The 13,674-nt window shown below is 38.2% G+C and overlaps 1 protein-coding gene across 26 annotated transcripts in view; it reads right to left on the bottom strand.

Annotated features, from left to right (window-relative positions):
- Positions 1-8,204: 8,204 nt before the first annotated feature.
- Positions 8,205-13,674, bottom strand: part of rims2a (regulating synaptic membrane exocytosis 2a) — a 1,105,394-nt gene continuing 1,099,924 nt past the window's right edge. For all 26 annotated transcript variants that reach the window (XM_072262764.1, XM_072262846.1, XM_072262801.1 and 23 more), the window contains 2 exons: positions 12,358-12,497; positions 8,205-8,606 (listed from right to left, as the gene is read on the bottom strand). In XM_072262764.1, the coding sequence (XP_072118865.1) occupies positions 8,388-8,606; positions 12,358-12,497 (359 nt within the window). In that variant the 3' untranslated portion in view covers positions 8,205-8,387. The remainder of the gene's footprint in view (positions 8,607-12,357; positions 12,498-13,674) is intronic.

The following is a 13,674-nucleotide window of genomic DNA, read 5'->3' as shown; positions in this document are numbered from 1 at the left end:
TTATCGTTATTTAGAATTAATTTTCTGTTGTTTCTCATAAATGTTGTTACACTCAAATTGAACATTTTCATTGTTTTGTGGACCATCCATTGAGCCCACTTCAAAATATTTCCTCCAGCCAGCTTTTGGAATATTTTCCTTTCCTTTTTGGAATAACATTTTGTAAATTTCATCTTCTGCAACCTCCCTATAATCAGGTTCAGCGCTTCTTCCAATTTCCTTGTTATCCTTTACACTCTAATATACAGTCTCCCTTCTGGGATTTAGTTTAATAATTTTTAATAGATGCATAAAATAGTTTTAGCTATGTATTGTTATGGCCCTTCAGCAATTTTGACTGCTTCACTTGTATCATTAAATTTAATTTTTAGTGGCAAGGCAGATTCATTGGTATCCTAGCACCATACAGCATGGGAACGGGACCTTCGGCTCAACTGGTACGTACTGACCAGGTGATCCCATTTGCTGACATTTGACCTGTATCCCTGTAAGTATGTCCTTTCCATATACCTGTCCAAGTGCCTTATTATTAATGTAAACACATGAGATTCTGCAGATACTGGAAATCCAGAGCAACACACACACAAAATGCTGGAGGAGCTCATCACGTCAGGCAGCATCTGTGGAGAGGGATAAACAGTGACGTTTCATCAGGATTCTTACCATTAGTATGCTTGTCTCAACCAATTCCTATGTCGGCTCATTCCATACTGTATATGGAAACCAATTTTGGTGGCAACCAATTCCGTATATAGACCATGCTTTGGGTAATAAAGTTGCACTCCAGATTCTTATTAGATCTCTCCCCTATTACCTTAAATGTATAAGCTCTGGTTATTTATTCCCAAACCCTTAAAAAAGTCTGTGCACATTCATCTTACCAAAGCCCGTCATATATGCCTTCATGTGATCACCCTTCATTCTCCTACGCTTCAGTCCTAATCTTCTCAACCTCTCTCAGTAACTCAATTGCTGAAGACCCTGCAATATCCTTGTAAGTATTGTATGCAGTTTTTTCAAGCTGTCATTTCTAACCATATTGATTTATCTTCATATTCCTCTTTGGGTTGCCGATTTAGTCATCTCTCACCACCACTTGGCTGTCCCATGAATCTCCCTTTGGTTCTATGTCCCTTCCAGTTTGCTTCTCTAAATATCTGCTCTGTCCAGCCTTTGCATCAAGAATAAGAAATACTTGGGAGGAAGACCCAATTTTTATGCAAAATTAAAACAATTCTAAGAAAATTATATCAAGAGAGAAAGCGATTCAAAATATTCCAAAATGTAGATTAATGGAAACAGTCTGAAAATTCTTATGAAAAGCCAAAGTACATGGAAATTTCAGGGCATAAGTGATTTTCAGTAGCCCTGAAGTCAGCTGTTTCAGTGTTTTATCCTCCAGAAAACAAGATTGTTAGTCTAAATAACCTGTCAGAAAAAGATCTAGATCAACAGTATATTATGTCCTTGTTTCTTGTACTCATTAGAGACTTTCCACAGATTATAAAACCATGGGATATAGGAGCACAATTAGCCATTTAGCCCATTGAGTGTGCTCTGCTATTTCATCGTGGCTGATCCATTTCTCTTTCGGCCTCAATTTCTTGCCTTCTCCCTGTATCCTTTCATGCTCTGACTAATCAAGAATCTATTAACCTCTGCCTTAAGTATACCCAATGACTTGGCCTCCACAGTCGCCTGTGTCAACAAATTCCAGATTCACCACCCTCTGGCTAAAGAAATTCCCTCTCATCTCCATTCTAAATGTACGTCCCTCTATTCTAAGTCTGTGTCCTCTGGGCTTAGACTCCCCCACCCGAGGAAGCATCCTCTCTACATCCACTCTATCAAGGCCTTTCCTAATTGATGCAATTCCTTCTGAACTGATGCCATATTAAAAGCTGTAACCACTTATGGGAGTAGCCTAACACAATTGCCAAATAATGGATTATGAATTACGCCAAACATGGAAGCCATGCCGACACATGGTTATTGACTTCAGCGGACCATGCCATACATATTAAGAACCAAAGAATTCTCTTTAGTGAATTCAAACAAAACATCAGGAAGTTGGCCATTACCATTTCCATTATAATAACAGATCAAATGGCAAATACCTCTCACTAGCTTGTACTTAATGAACCACAAGAATATACTTCAACTCAGCAAACATTGTGGCCATCAGTGAGGGAAATTTGTGTAGATTAGGGCCCAGGTTGTCTCAGCACAGAATCTACATGGAGAATTATCACTGTCCCTTGTGTGGGCAGGGTGGAGGTACTGCAGAGATGAAGTAGACATCTGCTGATAAATCCTCCTTGCCTATATTTCCCTGTAACACACCAACCCCCCAATTTAAACTTAAACACCAGCCCAGATAGTCTGCCGCCTTCTCTCTCTGTGACTCTAAGGCTGTGAGACTGTCCCTAGCTACCGTGCTTCTTGTCTGCTAACTTTGTAGCAATTTGCCCTGCTAATATGATGAACTGAATACCAAGGCTTTGGGCCTATTCTGAGCTGCTCTGGAGATTTGGATCTAAGGGCTCAATTTGGTTCGAATGCTGTTGTTGTTGCTCAATCCTATTGTTTGCAAGATTTGTTCTGTGTTTTTTTTTCTCTCACAGTGAGCACTGAAGGGGGGGGGCGGGTTGATCTTATTTTTTTTAATTGGGTTCTTTCGGATTCCTTGCTTTGTGACTGCCTGTAAGCAAACAACTCTCAAGGGTGTATAATTTATACATACTTTGATAATAAATACACTCTGAAACTTTGAAACTTTGAAACCCCCTTGGGGAATATCTGAATTACAGAAACTTGTAATAACAATTTTAAAAGCCATATACAATGTTCCTTTCAAAAAGGGATATTTTTTTAACCAAGGACTTTCAGATGTTAAAATGGAACAACGTCCTATATATTAATATATATAGTGGTGAAGTTGGCAATCACAAACTGTTTATACTGGTGGTGAAGTTGGCAATCACAAACTGTTTACACTCTAGTATCTATGAATTGTGCCAAAACTGGACTTTTCTAACGTTCCTTTATTGTTCTTTTTCTTTTAATTTGGGTCCAGGCACCTGACATCTGGGAATTGCACCTAGGACACCCACAGACTGCTAATAGACTGGTATCCACTACCAGGATCAGAGATAAATGAACAATATTAAGACAGTAAGAATGCTATTTTGGGTTGTTTTAGTTTTGAACCCCATGTCTAATAAAAATAAATAAACCTGCTGTGCTAAATCTGGTGTAGAACTGAAACATCAGTTCATATAAACAATAACCATTACAACTTTTAGTTCCCTAAGTATAATTCATACTTTTATAGCAATTTGCACATCCTGACAAAACTCTGCTCAGAAAAAAATTGGACTCATTTGTGCACAGTTTTATTCCATGATTAATGCACGAGGAGGATTTCACACATCAGAGCAACTGGCAACTTTCAGAGCATTGATCTTGGACCTGGTTGCACACTACCAAGTTCAGGCACAGTTACCATCAGACTCCTGAACCAGCATGGATAACTTAACTCGCCTCAACACTGAACTGATCCCACAACCTATGGAATCATTTCAAGGACTCTACAACTCATATTCTCAGCTTGAGTTGTAGAGGAATTTAAACCTGTTAATCAATTAATTTATATATTTGTAAAGCACAGTTTGTCTTCTTTTGCACATAGGTTGCTTGTCAGTCTTTATTTCTATGTAGTTTTTTTTATTGATTCTATTGTATTTCTTTGTTCTACTGTGAAAACCTGGAAGAAAATGAATCTGAGGGTAGCATATGTGATAAATAAGTACTTCGGTAATAAATTTACTTTGCACTTTGAACTTCATGTTACTTTAGTAAATCTAAAGCTTTAGTCATTCATCTAAAAATGTAGTCCAACGTGAAGCAACAGTTCCACATTTTCTGACTGCAACTGGCTGTTATTTCTGCCACCTGTGACCAGAATATTCTACTTACAGCAAAACATGGACCAGACTTGAAAGCATCAGCAAAAGGACATAAATTAAAGAATCCTCACTGGATCATAAATGTTTGCATGATTCATTATTCTGTGCATAAGCATCCCTATTCTGTGTACATTAGTAACAGGATGCTGTCATCACTGACCCTTTGATGAGTCTTGCAGTGACTCGGGGAAACTCACAACATGGGAGTGTCCTAACACTCAGAACAGCACCGTGACTCTCTTTCTCTCTATTTTTCTCTCACCTACATGCAGCCTATTGTGGCAGCTATGAAGAGTATTTTCAAACGTTCATTTCACTTGCTAGCAATCAGACATAACGATGTGACAGCTACCTTCTATAATTGCATGTGTTTTGGGGTGGAATCCACCTTATTACAATCAGAATCAGAATCAAGTTTAATATACTGGCATATGTTGCGAAATGTGTTGTTATTGCAGCAGCAGTACAATGCGATGTGTAATAATCGAGAAAAAAGAAACGTGAACTATGGTAAGTATATATATACGTATAAAAAGTAGTTAAATTAAATAAGTAGTGCAAAAATAAAAACTTAAAAAAGTAGTGAGGTACCGTTCATGAGTTCAATATCCATTCAGAAATCAGATGCTAAAAGGGAAGAAGCTAGTCAAGAATCACTGAGTGTGTGCCTTCAGGATCCTGTACCTCCTTTCTGATGAGAAGAGGGCATGTCCTGGGTGATGGGGGTCCTTAGTGACGGACACTGCCTTTTTGAGGTAACAATCCTGGATACTATCTGGAGGCTCGTGCCCATGATGGGGCTGTAATTTTACAACTGAGCTTTTCAAAAGTTCCTAAATGATTTCCAAATCACTGGAATACACAATAGCATTTGATGAACCAAAAAGGAATCCAGTTTAGTACTATTGAACCATAATCAACATTTAGTAAAATGTCTTTATTATTCATCAGTCTTTACTTTTTAAGTGTCAGACTCAATTAGTCACTGGTCTTGAACTAAGTAAAAGTTTCAGGTTTTCATACCAGCACATGTAGTTTGTGATTGACCTATTTTAGTTGCCTAACTACAATATCAATGCAAGATTCAATCAGTCTTTTATGATTAGTAATTACTAATTAAAAACCCATATTCTCTGTGGTTGATGGACTAATTAGGATAAGTCATAAGTCAGTGTAAGCAGCTGAATTACCCAGTGCATGCATTTCAGTAATAGTTTCATACCCCAGATTCCTCTAAGATGCCATGTGATGGGAAAGATCTTTAATATAATTTAACCTTAGTCACAGTTCTCTCGGATTACAAGATTATAAGTAATCAGTGATTGGGTTAGAAAGGATTTAGATAAATATGAAGTGCAAAATATACATTACGTGTAATTGTGGAGGGAATAACTAAGTTAATTTTGCTCCCAAATGGAATGGACCAACAACGCCCCCTACAAACTGTGTTAGGAATACGTTTTGAAATTACTGAAATATATGCAACAAACACAGAATGTTAATTATAGTTAATTATAATTATTTCACAATAAAGGTAGGCTGAAGAATGTCGTTCAACATTGTACTTTGCAACTACCATTCCTAATACAGAGAAGGAGAAAATGTTGTCATATTACAAACACTTAAGACAGCTGGGAAAAAATAAAGCATACTTCCATTTCTGTAAAGAAATGTTTTTATTAATAGTGTAGCCATGTTAAATACCATCACCAGAAATGAATTTCTTTTACAGTAGTTGTTGTCACATACAGGCCAGTTGTCCAGTAATCTAACATCAGCGTCCCTTTACTTCAAATCTATGTACAAGACAGCTGTGTTTTACTGGAATAGGTCCCTTGTCATGACTAAATCATAAACAGATTTGCAGACATAATGTGAAAAATATCTTTTAAAAAAAATTATATCGTCTCAAATAAATACTGCATAATGATAAGTATGTACAAATCTTTCATACCTTAACATCCTTCTCACTATAATTTCTGAAAGATCATTTTAAACAGGAATAATATGCACAAAATAATCAGATGCAGGTAAATTGAGTTGCTGTCACAGTAATGAGACAACTTTCAGAAAATAAATCTTAAATTTTGGAACATTGTTTTTCTTAAAAAATAGATAAATATTGTAGGTCCAGACTTGCAGTTGCTTACAGCAATTTTGAAAAACTGATGTTAGTAGCCAGCGGCCACTGCTAACTCCAATCCCAAAAGGTCAGTGTTATTTTTGTGATACTCTAGGTTTTTTTTTAATGGCTTAACATTCAAAACTTCCTCTACAATACTTTAGCCATGAGACAAAAGACCCAAGAATCACTCTCGGATTAAACAAAATTACACTACAAATATGAAATAAAAAAGGCATTTTTCAATTTCCTTTTAAATGGTAATCAAGCATACTCATTGACAATCGTTCATGTGCTCCATCTGCCTTCCTTCCATTTAAATTGCGGAAATCTCTGCATCTTCGCCACCTCCATCCACAGAAATCTCACCTTCTACAGAGCACTTATAAAAAAAAGTAGCCAAATCAACGGTTTTCATTTTAGGTATGGGGTTGGGGGAGGGTCTCTCAGCATGATGCTAAAATTACAGGGTGTAAGAGTTCAATTTGGAATGTAAAAAAATGACAGATAGGTAACAAGTGGTTTCCAATGGCCAATTCTCAGCTTAGTCTAACATGTGGACATCAGTCCTCATTAAACTGCCCAATATATGTGTGAAAATTGAACTTTACAGCAAAAGAGTTGGTCTTCTAGCAATCCTGTCTATGGAACTTTAGATTTTCAAGCCCACAAAACTGAACGTCTGATTGGATGATTTCTATACCTGGTTGGTAGAGGAGACTTGTGAAATAATTATTTGATCCTATACCAAATTATTTGATTTGCCGTCTGTCAATACTTCCTACTTAATTTCAGAGAAAAATGTCTTATTCATACAGTATGTACAAGTTGGATCCTGCTAGAAACTATTTTTTTTCTGAACAATGAGCACACGATTCCTTTATTTGCTGTAGAATTCAATTTAAGATGAGAAAATGTAAATAAGTTCTATGTCATTCATGCACTGTACAATTAAAGGATGCTGCAAAAATTTTGTTTGTCAAATGCATGCTGAATTACTGCAGTGTGTGCCCAAGCCATGTTGCAAAAATTCTTTCAACATGCTTGCAAATCATATCATTTCTTTTTATTTGTTGTTAAAATGTATACTCTATCCAAGGAATCAAAATGCACTAACGCTCTGCAACCTTTAACCCGGATGAGGGGCTTCAGTGGCAAGAGACACAGAGGTCATACTCAGAGCATACGATAAACTACCCAAGTAAAAGGGACAGAGCAGCATGTGTCATCTGTGATTAATATCTGACTTTGAAGGTCTGTGTCATTAATTTAACCATGTTTTTGTCCGCAAGATGACACTTTTTAAGGTCATGTTGAAATCGTGTATTCAGACAAGTCCTTCCTTAAGAATTTCTTAGTCCACAAAAGACAGACTCGTGAATGATTTTACTCTGAATATGGGAACACGGTGTAATTGTCTTGTATTGTTGCATTCACTCCCCCATAAAACCATGCACTGGTGAAACATTTTTAAAAAATAATATAAATTGTTGAAAATGGCTGTTTTTTTTTGCAAGTTTCAGCCTTGAAAATAATTTTAAATGTTTTTTTTATCTGTTTAGGTTTAGCTAAATTGGTGTCCATGCATTTTTTTTCAATTCCATACAGTATATCAGCAGAGAAACAATGATATTAGAGCATATAGCCCTCTCCCTTTGGGAATCACTGTGGAATCTTTCTGGAGCTTCCAAGTTGGTTTTGAATGACAGTACCACATCTTTATGTTTTGCATTTTAAAAAAATGTAAATCTCTTGTTCTGTACAGTTTTGCTCAGCTGACTCCTTTCTGCTTTGCCCCATCTGATGATGTGTGTAGTCATTACTGGACACTATTTCCAACCTTCCTCACAATGAGGGTTCCATGCTGGCTCACAGAGCTAACAACCAGCTGGCCTTCATAACATCAGTGGTTGTTGCTTATAGGAACCAATCAGGTGGGGTAGGAGAACCAGGCGATTCAAGAAGGATCGAGAACAAAAAGAGAATGGTTCATTTAAAAATTAGGGTGTTTGCTGTGTGAATTAATAGTTTCTTACTGATTTGATTTTAATCCATGGCTTCTGATTGGACAAAAAAAATTGTCATTTAATTCCAACAACCATATAATTTCTGCAAAACTCCACTCCTTCCCTAAGGACCTTCTCAGGGCACAATGTGTGCAGTCTCCTCTGAGAACACAGGAACGCTTTTAATCCCTAGGAACAGGCTCAGAAGACACAACATCAAGCATGCAGTGTAACCAGGGCTTGCGACCTGCGAGCTGAATGCTAGTTGCTATCGCAACACTTTCACAACTGCTATGAACGAGCATAAGAAGGTCCAGATGAACTCTCAAGTGATGATTGGGAAGCTCTTCTTGTCAGTGGGGCCAAAGTTGGATCAACTAGTGAGGAAGTGGGAAAGAGTTTGTACCAGCCGATCACCATGTTGGACAGGTCAAGCTCCTCCAGTAGGATCTGTGCAACGCCCATGAAAGATTTGTGGTCCATTCGCCCATAATCACCCCACACAATTATCTAAAAGAGAATAAAAGACATGTTAGATATCTCCTGCACAACCACAGTACAAGTATTACACTTTAAAAGTATTTCATTGGCTGTGAGATATGGAGAAAAATGTGAAAACTGCGAGCTATTCTTTTGTATATCTTTGTAATAAATGTGTTTACTGTATGTTTATGAATGCAGTTGTAACTCTTTCTAGAGTGGATGTGGAGAGGATGTTTCCTATAGTGGGAGAGCGATGGACAGCCTCAGAATACAAGGACGTTGCTTTACGGTAGAGATGAAGAAAAAATTCTTTAGCTGGAGGGTGGTGAATCTGTGGAATTCATTGCCACAGACAGCTTTGGCAGCCAAGTCAATGGGTATATTTAAAGTGGAGGCTGAGTGTCCTTGATTAGTAAGAGTGTCAAAGGTTAAGAGGTGAAGGCTGGAGAATGGGGTTGAAAGGGAAAATAGCATAAAAGCATTCAGACATGGTGAAGAGGTTCAGTTGTGTTCAGACCAAATGTGAGAATGGGGAAGAAATGTGATCTAAGTGACTTTGACCATGGAATTATTGTTGGTGCCAGATGGGGAGGTTCAAGTATCTCAGAAACTGCTGACCTCCTGGAATTTTCACACATAACAGTCTCTGGAATTTACAGAGAATGATGTGGAAAAAAAAACACACCCAGGTAGCAGCAGTTCTCTGGGTGAAAATGCCTTGTTAATGAGAGGTCAGAGGAGAATGGCCAGACTGGTTAAAGTTGACAGGAAGACAACAGTGTCTAACATAATTTTGCAGTGATGTGCAGAAGAGCATCTCTAAATGCATAACACATCGAATATTGAAGTGGATGGGCTACAGCAGCAGAAGACCACGAACATACTCACAGTAGCCACTTTATTAGGTACCCCCTTACCTAATAAAGTGGTCATATATTGAAAATTCCCTTGCCTTTTTATTCCTTCCCAAGTTCATGACCTTACACTTCTCTGAATGAACTCCATTTGCCACTTTTCTTCCAAACTCACTAGATTATTTGTATTTGCCTGAAGCTGACAGCTCTTTTCTTGAATACTAACCACGTGATCACTTTTTTACTCATTCAGAACTCTTTTTCATGTCCCTACATTTAAATCTATATTATTGATATACATTACAAAAAGCCTGAAACACCCTTTCAGTCACCCTGATCCTCTGTAATCTCTCTAAATTTTCTGCAGTATTGTGCTTTCAGGCCTTGACATTAATTTCCTTTTTCATCTTACCTTATACTCTTTCGACCTTATCAACCACCTCTAGATTTGCCAGTCCCACGTTATTCTCTAATGAACCAGTAGAATCTGTTTCTTGAACTCTTTGCAACTCTGACTTGCAAATTTTCACTAATTTTCTGCCTTCTATTTCTCACCCTGCTTTCCTCTGACTTGAACCCATGCTCCCTATCCTTCTGTCAACAATATAAACCCTCCCCAGTTTCACTGGTAATTTGCCCCTCAAGTATGTTCATTGTGATCCTGTTGAAGTGCAATCCACCTGGCTGAACAGCTCTCAACGTCCCTAAGCTCAGTCCCAATGCCTCAGGAATATGAAGACCCCTTCATACCATCTCTCTACTGCCATGTTCTCTTCCAATCTCTCCCGTTTCCAGACTCACTGGTGCAAATCACCTGGAAGAATTTGTAGATTACTAGTCTGGAATCTTCCTACTTAATCTCTTGCCTAGTTTCTCAAGATTCTAGGACATTGTCCTTTTTACCTTCCAATTATTTTGTTGAATTATGAGCTTCGGCTGTTCTCCCCTCCAACGGCACATAGCTCTACCAGGCAGGCAGCTCGCCATTTTCAAATCAGAATCAGGTTTAATATCACTGACCTAAGTCATGGAATTTATTGCTTTGCAGTAGCATTATAGTGCAATACATAAAAACATATAAATTACAGTAAGATATATATAAAATTAAAAACATGGTGCAAAAAGAGAGCCCAAAGAATATAGTGATGTAATGTTCATCGGTTTGGTGCATAGGCCAGTCAGAAATCTGATGGCAGTGGGGAAGAAGCTGTTCCTAAAACATGGAGTGTTTGTCTTCAGGCTCCTGTACATTCTCTCTGATTGTAGCAATGGGGAGAGGGCATGTGCTGGGTGATGGGGGTACTTATGATAGATGCAGCCTTTTTGAGGCATTGCCTTTTATGTTCATTACCACTGAAAGGCTATCCAGCTCTATAACTAGAGATTCCTCTCTGACTTTTGCTCTTGTGATCTTTCATCTTCTTCATTCTGCAGCTGAGCTAACCAAAGAGCTTCAGCCTTAGCTTTGACCACATTGCCCAAGCCAACACTATCACTGTCAAAGATGGGCATCTTGTTGTAAATTGTGCTAATCCCCTGTGTCCATCTGACAATCACCCAGTCTATTTCTGCCTGCATTCTATGGTTCATTTCCTGAAATGTGCTGGCTTTAAAACAGTCTATCTCAAGAGCACAACACTGATGCTCAAGCTTCAAAACTTGGGAGCTTTGGTTCTTCCAGTAGACACTACATTCTGCACCTGAGTTTGCCCAGATCATGGGAAGTAGCAAAAGTGATGCATTCCATAAGTCTGAAGTGCCCTTCCATGACTTCCCTTAATTGATTAATTCACTTACCAGTAACAACAAAACCAATCAAATATTCTTGTCCATTAATTTACTTATTCTGATTGATTGCATCCAATTTTAATCACTACACTCTTATTACAATTTAAGCAGCACCCATTTTGTAATCACCTTTTGCAGTCCCATAACAGAGTATGCAAGTGAAATCTAAGAGCTACCTTGAGTTAAATTCTAACAGTAGCGTCAGGACTCTACAACTCATGTTGTCAGTATTCATTAATCTTTATTTGCACAATTTGTCTTCTTTTGCACTTCAGTTGTTCGTCAGCCTTTGGTTATGTATAGTTTTACATAAATCCTACGGCATTTTTTTGTTTCCTTGTAAATGCCTACAAGAAAATGAATCTCAAGATAGTTTATGGTAACATATAGGTACTTCGATAATAAACTACAAAGAAGAGAAAATCTACAAATCTGGAGATGCTGAAGTCTTGGCCTGAAACATTGACCGTACTCTTTTCCATAGATGCTGCCTGTCCTGCTGAGTTCCTCTTGCATTTTGAGTGTGTTAGTTTGATAATAAATGTGTTTTTACTTTGACATTGTGCTGCTGACCCTTCAGAGTTTGAAAATTCAGCAGGAGGTGGTCTCTGATGTGAGTGTACTGCCTAAGCAACCTCAGTCTCCCACACCCACCGTCCCCCACCCATTTAAGTAAAGGTGGTTTGCAGATGAAAATCACTGGTTGGCTACATCCCACAACTTTGTGACAATGTCCTCTATCATTTTATCTATTAGTCACCAGGTCCTAGATGAAGGTAAGTAATGTGAAATCAGATATAGCTCCCACTCATGTACACTTCAATATGGCTTGGAAATTGAAATCTTTTTCTCATAGGGATTTATGTAGAATCATATGAACTTAGAATAGTTATGAGAAAATGCTAAGATCCATCACAGCCAGTTTTCATTTATTAAGACTTAAGCAGAGGCTGGACAGTATATTGGAATTACGGGCAGAAATTGGGAGAACTCTGTGACAAGTACAGAAGACATGGCACATGCCAAGTGACATGCCAAATTGACTATGGCTGGAGCAGGGACTGTTATCCCAAGTTAAAGGTTTAATTAAGCATGCCTTATAAACAAAACAGTGCAATTGGATTAAAAGTGATTACCTGAAGAACTTTTCCTTGGGGGCTATCTTCAAACTGCAGCTGTTGCTGGTACAGAGGGTCTAGTGTTTTTCGTGCCACTTTTGTTTTCTTTTTGGCTATGCAGACACCATTTTCCAATAGATAAACTTTAACGTACGGTGCTAGAGAAGAAAAGAATTGTAATTTAAGTACATGGTAGTATATGCACTAAGAGACTGTTCTGAATAAATGGAAACAATGCTATTAAATGGAAACTATCACAAGGCATTTCAGCAAGAGGAATTTCAGACAAAACTATAAAGAGCAAAACAAAAGCTGGTGTGAGTCATATATTTCGACATAAATTTGCAGCTATAATGCTTTTAAGATATTAGTGTGCTTTTTCTACTGCATACTTCCTGTTGCTAAATATTTGTTAGAGTATTGCAACTTTCAAAGGATGCAGTCCGGGTGTTGGAATCATGCTGTTATAAATTCCTTTAAACAATCTATAACATATATTTGTGTTTTAATTTTTTTTGACATCATATATATAATATACAGAAAATGTTATCTTCCATGGTTGGGGAACCCTTCAATTCTGATGCTTATCCTCCATTGTTTTTTAGGCTTAACACTCAAAATCAAAGTTGACTGACGGACTGGTTGTAATAAGAAACACTGCCATCAAGTATGATCTTTTCCTCACCCTCATCCAAACACACTCTCATAACAAAAGTCAATGCTTTACTAACTACAGCCTTGTAGACGTGGGCATGGTGCCCTGCTTGTTTCAAGGAATTCTGCAGATATTGTACTGAATTTGTGGTAGAATTGCAAGGGAACTACTACAGAAGATTAAAATGCTTGGGATCCACAGTTAATTGCTTGTTTGGATTTAGAACTCTCTCTCTATCTCTCTTTCCCTATCCTCCACTCTTTCCCTCTCTTTCCCTATCCCTCTCTCTCTCTTTGCCTATCCCTCTCTCCCCGTCTTTCTCTCTCTCTCTTTCCCTATCCCCCCTCTCTTTTAGCCTATCCCCCTCTCTCTCCCTCTCCCTCTCTTTCCCCATCCCTCTCCCCCTCTCTCTTTCCCTACCCTCTCTCTCTCTTTTCCTATCTCTCTCTCTCTCTTTCCCTACCCTCTCTCACTCTTTCCCTATCCCTCTCCCTCTTCTTCTTTCTCTCTTTCCCTATACCTCTCCTTCTCTCTCTCTTTCCCCATCCCTCTCCCTCTCTCTCTCTCTTTCCTTATCCCTCTCCCTCTTACCCTCATGCCTTATCTTCATTTCCCTCATTCTGTTCTTGTAACTCTTAATAAATGATCATGCGCAAAAGGTTTTGTGCCTCATTCTTGGC

The sequence above is a fragment of the Mobula birostris genome, chromosome 1 (genome assembly GCF_030028105.1).
Source record: "Mobula birostris isolate sMobBir1 chromosome 1, sMobBir1.hap1, whole genome shotgun sequence".
In the NCBI taxonomy this organism is placed as follows: domain Eukaryota; kingdom Metazoa; phylum Chordata; class Chondrichthyes; order Myliobatiformes; family Myliobatidae; genus Mobula; species Mobula birostris.
The sequence above is the reverse complement of the archived record's forward strand: the minus strand, read 5'-3'. Positions and strand labels throughout refer to the sequence as shown.